This window comes from Pistacia vera, unplaced genomic scaffold (assembly GCF_008641045.1).
Source record: "Pistacia vera cultivar Batoury unplaced genomic scaffold, PisVer_v2 Contig228, whole genome shotgun sequence".
NCBI classification, from domain to species: domain Eukaryota; kingdom Viridiplantae; phylum Streptophyta; class Magnoliopsida; order Sapindales; family Anacardiaceae; genus Pistacia; species Pistacia vera.
In genome coordinates this window covers 716,665-725,466 of record NW_022196033.1, presented here as the reverse complement: position 1 = coordinate 725,466, position 8,802 = coordinate 716,665, and the positions used below count along the sequence as shown (strand labels likewise).

The following is an 8,802-nucleotide window of genomic DNA, read 5'->3' as shown; positions in this document are numbered from 1 at the left end:
CTACATAAAAACAACTCAACAAACAATGGATCCAAGAGGCCAGACATGGCAACCCAGATTTTGCCCGGGGGGCTCCGCGATAGTTTGTCAAACAATTAGTGAAAACTTAAAAAAAAAATACTAAACCTTAAGTAAAAAAATAATACCAATCAATATCTGAAAGAAAATAATACATACTTTACTACTTGAATAAATCTTTGAGAATCAAAACCTTGAGCAATTATGTGAAAATAATATCCAATTCACAAGAAAATTTTTACTGGAAAAACTCTTCAATTAAAGAGAGCCAAGGACATATGAATTAACGATCTACTTAAATCTAGTATAATAAAAGAGTTTATAACAATCAATCCACCAAAAATATTGTACACAATTTCTTATTTCTCCTCTTTTCTTTTTTTTTTTTTTTTTTTGTTTAAGATATAATTAAATTTTCATGAATTTGATCAGGCCTAGCCTAAGCAAAAGTTAACCAAACTTAAATTAAGTCAACTGTCTTGACTTTTAATATGAATAATAAAAAAGGAAAAATTTCTTAGATAAAATAGATAATAACTCAAACTACTTTAATAATTTTGAGCGTAAACGTGACGTTGGAAATGTAAGAAAGTGGTAGGTGAAGGGTGAAGAATAACGTTCAGTAAAATATAGTCAAGGTTTAATTGAGAAAGTAGGAACATTCTTTGACACAAAAACACAAACAAACTCACAAGATCCATGCTTTTTTCCATCAAATTAGAATAAAAAATCTCAAAAAAATAAGCATGATTCAACCCTAAAATAAACTAAAATAAAATGAGTAATACACATACCTAAAACTGATAAAACAGAAAACGAAGCTAATTGTGGCACCTTGATTAGTGAAAGCTTTAACAATTAGTCTTAAAAGTTTAAGAACAAACAACATAGAGAAAGTGAAAGAGAGAATGAGAGAATAAAGACTTTTGAGGATAAAATCATAAAAAACAGGTGGACATAAAGAGGGTGAAAGAGTTTTAAAACTTTATATAAGTAAGTATAGAATATTATATATTATTATATATATATATATAGAGTAAGTTTTTTATGAGCTTGAATATATGTATAATATTTTTCATTTTTTTAAAATCCATGATAGACCAAGATATATACATTAATAGATTTTTTTTATGTGCCTATATAAATAAATTTTTTTTTTTTAAATGTGAGGATAGTCCAAGGGGCTGGGTCCGCCCCTGCAGACACCTAATTGGATAGTTCTTCAAATCTAGACTGATATTCCGCAATTGTTCCGGTTTATGATAATTTCGCCACAAAATCAGAAGGTCCGAACCGAAGTTTTAAAGCCTCCAGTAAATTCTGTCAAGTGCCCAACTATCCATTATTGTGTTGTGTAACCATCGATACCACGATAAGGCCAATCTACTTTATATGAGGGAGTAGAGCCTCCAAGAAGAAGAGATACGGAAGAGAGTTCTTTTAATCAAAGAACTCGCTCCCTTTTTCCTTCAATCCCATAAGTTTAAATAACCCTAATACATAAATTGTTGATTTACTAAAAAGCCCTTACACACATAATAATAAAAGAACACACAACTCAATATAAATATTTCTAAATAGCAGCTACCCCATAAAAATGTCTGTTAAAGACAACCAATCTTCCTACTTGCTGACAACATAATCTTTGGACCACCCAGGCAACTTTCAAATCCTCTTCGAAGGGCTCCTTTCGCTGCATATCTTGTTGCACATTCGTAACATTAACACTCCATCTGTATCACAAATTTCCCACGAAAATAAACTAACTAAAGGAGACTAAAAATGACCACCCATATTTCCCATTTATTATTTCTTGGATAATCTCCCTGAAATGCTCGAGGTAGGCCCAATTAATATTCATATTTCTGTAATATATGTCCCTTTAGTAGCAAAAACCTCTTCAGTTTCTTCTCATTACCTTCAATGAAAACACAATAAAGTACTAAAAATTATAAAAAAAAAAAATCAACGAAATAAAACAAAGAGACAATATATATTTTAAGCAACGAAGTGAAAATTAACAGCTAACCAATTAACTAATTAAGTTCACCCTTTTTTATGCCAAATGACACAAACCAAAAGTAGATATAATTATTATTGTAATACACCCATTGGGCCACTAGTAGTTCTAGCCCAGTTCTTTTTCCGTAGTGCTTCACTAGCAAGTAGATTTGATGCTCACTTCTCATTATTTATTAACTCTTATATCTTTTTTTTTCCAATAATTATAGTATTGGCATCAACTAAAATACAATAATAAGAGCCCATATGTTTTTTAATCTTTTACTTACACGTAAGGAACTCTTGCCTTACAATGTCAAGTTTGGACAAAACTGAAATTGCAACTTCACACAACATCATTTTCCCACACTTCCTCCTTATTATCGGCGGCGTTAAACCACCATTAACATTTGACAAAAAAAAAAAAAATTTGCTTTACGTACTACCAATCAGAATTTTTGTTGCTTTTCAAGTCCGAATGTATTTAATATTTAACCAAAAAAAAAAAAAAAAGTAAAATTGAATAGGATATCCTTTCATATTGATATGGGCTGCGACTGCGACTGCGACCGCGACCCTGCTATCAGAAATGTGAGGATCAAAAGCTACAGATGAGAAATCACGTGGGCCTTCAAAATATGAAATAGTTTCACTTTCAATGAATCCACTCTTCTACCTGACCTCATCCCTTAATTCTCTCTCATTTTCTATTAATCATACATTACAAAACAAACCATCTTTTGCTTCTACGTACCGAACCTTACCCACCCAACACTTCATCTACCACTCGATTAAATTACTTTCATTCATCCGACGGCTCTCTCATGATTCTACATTGACCTTAACCCACCTTCATTTTGTACACATTATTAAGATAAAGCAAGGTGAACGTGACGCAGTAAGATTCTTGACAGACCCATTACGTGTTCCCACGTGTAATACTGTCACCCAACACTCACGTTCTTCCTTCTCCTTAATATTTATCTCTCCCCTCTATCTCTTTCTCCTCATACTCTATAGTGGTTGGTCAGTAATCAGAGCACGATTCCGGACTATTACAAGACCCACTCTTGACCTTACACGTGTCACCTCTAAAACATCATTCGGGTATAAATTTTGGATCTACCTTAACAAAAGGCATCTTAGTTCTCGATTCTCGGTATCTCTAATCAGATCCTACTCCCCACTTGCTCCATCCAACGGCCCACATTCTCCCTCATTTCTCCATATATTTTTCTCCTCTCATTCGCCATAACTTCATACTCCTGCAAAAAAGAAAATCTACAAACAATAAAATCATGAACACGTTGGAATCTCCTCTTGAAGCTCTAGCCTTTAATTACGTCAGGTTCGGGATTTTCACTGTAGTGAACAATCTCTGGACGTGGGTCGCCGTAATAACCGCCGCCGTTAGCTTCTGGAGGATCAAAACGCAAGTGAAGCCGGCCCTGCAACCTCGTAATGATCGAAACAAAAGTGGGTCTCAACCGGTTCTTGAAATCTCACCGGATGAGTCGTGCGCGCGCGTTGAGCCTGCAGCTTCAGCTTCAGCTCCAGCTCCAGCTCCAGCTCCAGCTACAGCTACAGCCAGTCCTTCAGTTTGCGACGTTAAAGATGTGGACGGGGTGACGAAAGGAAAGTTTACTTTGTATTATTGTGAGGAGGAGAAGGAAGTTGAGGGTAAGATAACGACAGTTAAAGTGTGGCAGGATAATTTTAGCGACGGTGAGTGTGGAGAGTGGTGGGAGAGAATGACGAGAGTGAGAAGGGGTGAGATGGGATGGTACGTTTACCAGGATTTGACGGTGGTTAACGGCAACATTGTTAGGTTATGGGATGAGGGTAGGAGGAGAGAAAAGTAGTACAGCTCATGCTGTGTTGTTGGGTAGTTAGGGAATTAATGTGTTTAAACTTTAAACTTTTTGGATTAAGGTTGTTAATTGTATATATGTTGTTGGGTAGAACAACCGTTTAATGGAAAACGCAATGTTTAATGTTGATTGTTGCATATTCAGCTTTCTCTACCTTCATCTTTGATCTAATCAATATCCAAAACTTGTGCTATATATTTTATGTAATTTCTAGTTGGACATTTAACTTGTATTTTAGGACATTTTTAAGTTGCTTGTTAGTTAATTAGGTTAAAATATAATACAAAAAGCTCAAGTCAATTTGGTTTCCTTGAAAATACAAACTATATACAGTATGCATGTATATACGGAAAATTAGATTTAAGTTATAGAATAATTTTCTAGTGTTACATGACACGTAATATATTTATGTTTAGTAATTATTACATTTTAATTCATTTAAAGATTAGAATATACATAAATTCAGTTAACCATGATATTGGGTGTTACGGTAACACAAAGATATTCTTATATTTTTTCTATATATTTATGCGGATGAAATGTTAATTAAAAGAGCTAATATCATAATATATGTTGATGAATCAAAGATAACAGCTTCGCGACTCACTTAATCATAAAAAAAGGAAAAAAGAAAAAAAAAGTGTCCTATAACAATCCAGATGGTTGATGAAACACCCAAAAGGCAAATCCCACGATTTACAATATTTTATGGCCAATATGGTCAACTGTTTGTGTTTTTCGAAACAAATATTTGTTATATAATCACATCTTCTTCTTTTTTTCCTATAATCATTATATATACAGTAAAACTTCTATATAATCATAATATTGAGATTAACTAATTTTATTATTACGAAGAGATTATAACTTAATAGAGATATAATTACAAAAATTAAAATTATTATTTTGATTTTTTTCTTTTTTTTTTTATTACCAGTGGTGTTCGGGCCAGCTTACGTGCACCTCAACTAGTCTCCCGTCTCCAAATAAGACTTTCAAAACAAGGCAAGCCCCACAATTCGTGGCCAACTATATTAACAATCGTTCTTGTGATTCGAACCTGAAACTACAGGAGGAGCAAACCTTTTGGCCCTAAGCCTTTACCACTCAACCAATCCATTGTTGGTTTTTTATTTCTTATTTTATGTCATGTTTTAGTAACATAGTATTAGGATTTTAATTCATATTTTAGTAGTATCAAGATTTCAATTCAGCGTTTCAATTGTCTACTTTTAAAACAGATAGAAGATCGTGTCTTGAAACTAACAAAGATAAGTGTCATTGATAAAATTGTAAATATAGTTGATGCATGGTCAATTGATGTGAAGCCATAAACAATTGTCAATGGTTTTAAGCACTACAAAATTAGGACCCCCGATGTCAATGAATTGCAAGTTACAAATGAGGTGGATGAAGAGAATAAAAGAGTCATTACGAAATTGAGTTATCAGATTTGACAACTTTACTACACTAATCAACTGGATATTAATTTCTTCATCAATCATCCAAATGAGCAACAAATCATGTACACATTAACTAAAAAGAAATCATTGTTGTAATTAGAAAAAAAGAGAAAGTATATAATCCTGAGGATGATAATACGGAAATACAAACAGTTGGCTTTAACAAGAAGGTATCTATGCTAGTGAGTTATTACATACTCGCAAGTTAAAATATGTGGTAACAACTTTAAAGCATAAATCATTGGCTCAAACAATTTTAGATAATTATTTTATTTCATCTTAAACCTTTAATGTAACATAATATATATTTTTGTAATATACAAATAATTATTATTATGTGGAGACAACTTTTTTTAAGACAAAAATTGGAAAAATTATAACTTATTACAATGTAAAGTTTATTCTTATTTATTACTATCCTAAATTGGGACTAGAATTTTTTATGACTATAAAGAGTTTATTCTTATATATAGTATTATTATAAAAAAGTTTTACTATATTTCCATCTCAATGCCAATATATCTTGGACAAAGCGATATTGAAATTTGCAATTTAGTTTTCAAGTTTCAATTGTCCCTTTTTATTTATTTATTTATTTATAAAGGTATTCCCATCAATTTACACACATCTCAATTAATTCTTTAAGATCTTGAAATTACTGATCAGATAAAAATCCTAATAATTACCCTTATTAGTCTCTGGAGGGATAAATTTATAATGGGTTAGTTTACTGAAATAATTAACTTGAAGTGAGAGAGAGGGTATGTACAAAGACAAACCTAGCATCTGCGAAAGTATTGGTTTATTTAGTGATTATGAATTAGGAATTAAGGATACAGAGATTCTTTTGTGAGTAACAACAACCGAATAATATGAAGATTATTCTTGACTTATTTTATATCTTAATTAGCATTAATTTTAATCAATATTAGCTGTCTTTTTTCCATCAAATTAGAAAAAAATCTCAAAAAAATAAGCATGATTCAACCCTAAAATAAACTAAAATAAAATGAGTAATACACATACCTAAAATGATAAAACAGAAACGAAGCTAATTGTGGCACCTTGATTAGTGAAAGCTTTAACAATTTAAGCTTTAAAAGTTTTAAGACAACAACATAGAGAAAGTGAAAGAGAGAATGAGAGAATAAAGACTTTTGAGGATAAAATCATTAAAAACAGGTGGACATAAAGAAGGTGAAAAGAGTTTTAAACTTTAATATAATGTAAGTCTAGAATATATATATATATATATATATATATAGAGTAAGTTTTTATGAGCTTGAATATATGTATAATATTTTTCATTTTTTTTAAAATCCAAGATAGACCAAGAATATACATTAATAGATTTTTTTTATGTGCCTATATAAATAAATTTTTTTTTTAAATGTGAGGATAGTCCAAGGGGCTGGGTCCGCCCCGCAGACACCTATGGATAGTTCTTCAAATCTAGACTGATATTCCGCAATTGTTCCGGTTTATGATAATTTCGCCACAAAATCAGAAGGTCCGAACCGAAGTTTTAAAGCCTCCAGTAAATTCTGTCAAGTGCCCAACTATCCCTTATTGTGTAACCATCGATACCACGATAAGGCCAATCTACTCTATATGAGGGAGTAGAGCCTCAAGAAGAAGAATACGGAAGAGAGTTCTTTTAATCAAAGAAATCCGCTCCCATTTTCCTTCAATCCATAAGTTTAAATAACCCTAATCATAAATTGTTGATTTACTAAAAAGTCTTCCACAACTATAATAAAAAACACACAACTCAATATAAATATTTCAAATAGCAGCTACCCCAAAAAAATGTCTGTAAAGACAACCAATCTTCCTACTTGCTGACAACATAATCTTGGACCACCCAGGCAACTTTCAAATCCTCTTCGAAGGGCTCCTTTCGCTGCATATCTTTGCATTCGAACATTAACACTCCATCTGTATCACAATTTCCCACGAAAATAAACTAACTAAAGGAGACTAAAAATGACCACCCTATTTCCCATTATTATTTCTTGGATAATCTCCTGAAATGCTCGAGGTAGGCCCAATTAATATTCATATTTCTGTTATATGTCCTTTAGTAGCAAAAAACTCTTCAGTTCATCTATTACCTTCAATAAAACACAATAAAGTACTAAAAATTATAAAAAAAAAAAACACAAATAAAACAAAGAGACAATATATATTTTAGCAACGAAGTGAAAAATAACAGCTAACTAATTAAGTCACCCTTTTTATGCCAAATGACACAAGCCAAAAGAAAACATTCCGTAGTAGATATAGTCACTATTCAATACACCCATGGGCACTAGTAGTTTAGCCCGTTCTTTTTCCGTAGTGCTTCACTAGCAAGTAGATTTGATGCTCACTTTCTTATTTATTAACTTTATATCTTTTTTTTTCCAATAATATAGTATTGGCATCAACTAAATACAATAATAAGAGCCATATGTTTTTTAATCTTTTATTACACGTAAGGAAACTTGCCTTACAATGTCAAGTTTGGACAAAACTGAAATTGCAACTTCACACAACATCATTTTCCCACACTTCCTCTTATTTCGGCGGCGTTAAACCACCATTAACATTTGACAAAAAAAAAAAAATTTGCTTTACGTACTACCAATCAGAATTTTGTTGCTTTCGACTCCGAATGTATTAATATTTAACCAAAAAAAAAAAAAAAAAGTAAAATTGAATAGGATATCTTTCATATTGATATGGGCTGCGACTGCGACTGCGACCGCGACCCTGCTATCAGAAATGTGAGGATCAAAAGTACAGATGAGAAATCACGTGGGCCTTCAATTTGGGTCTTCAAAATGTTAAATAGTTCAATGAATCCACTCTTCTATCTTACCTCATCCTTAATTCTCTCTATTTCTATTAATCATACATTACAAAACAAACCATCTTTGCTTCTACGTACGAACCTTACCCACCCAACACTTCATCTACCACCGATTAAATTACTTTCATTCATCCGACGGCTCTCTCATGATTTACATTGACCTAACCCACCTTCATTTGTACAATTATAAGATAAAGCAAGGTAACGTGACGCAGAAGATTCTTGACAGACCCATTACGTGTTCCCACGTGTAATACTGTCACCAACACTCACGTTCCTCCTCTCTTAATATTTACTCTCCTCTATCCTCTCTCATACTATATAGTGGTTGGTCAGTAATCAGAGCACGATTCCGGACTATTACAAGACCCACTCTTGACCTTACACGTGTAACCTCTAAAACATCATTCGGGTATAAATTTTGGATCTACCTTAACAAAAGGCATCTTAGTTCTCCGATTCTCGGTATCTTAATCAGATCCTACTCCCCACTTGCTCCATCCAACGGCCCACATTCTCCCTCATTTCTCCAATATTTTTCTCCTCTCATTCGCCATAACTTCATATCCTGCACAAAAGAAATTCTACAAACAAT

The 8,802-nt window shown here is 32.5% G+C and overlaps 1 protein-coding gene across 1 annotated transcript; it reads left to right on the top strand.

Annotated features, from left to right (window-relative positions):
- The first annotated feature begins 3,149 nt into the window (after positions 1–3,149).
- On the top strand, positions 3,150–4,071 carry LOC116131088. Its single transcript, XM_031416730.1, has one exon. It carries the CDS (start codon positions 3,318–3,320, stop codon positions 3,879–3,881), a length of 564 nt encoding a protein of 187 aa, XP_031272590.1. The 5' UTR covers positions 3,150–3,317; the 3' UTR covers positions 3,882–4,071.
- Positions 4,072–8,802: the final 4,731 nt, after the last annotated feature.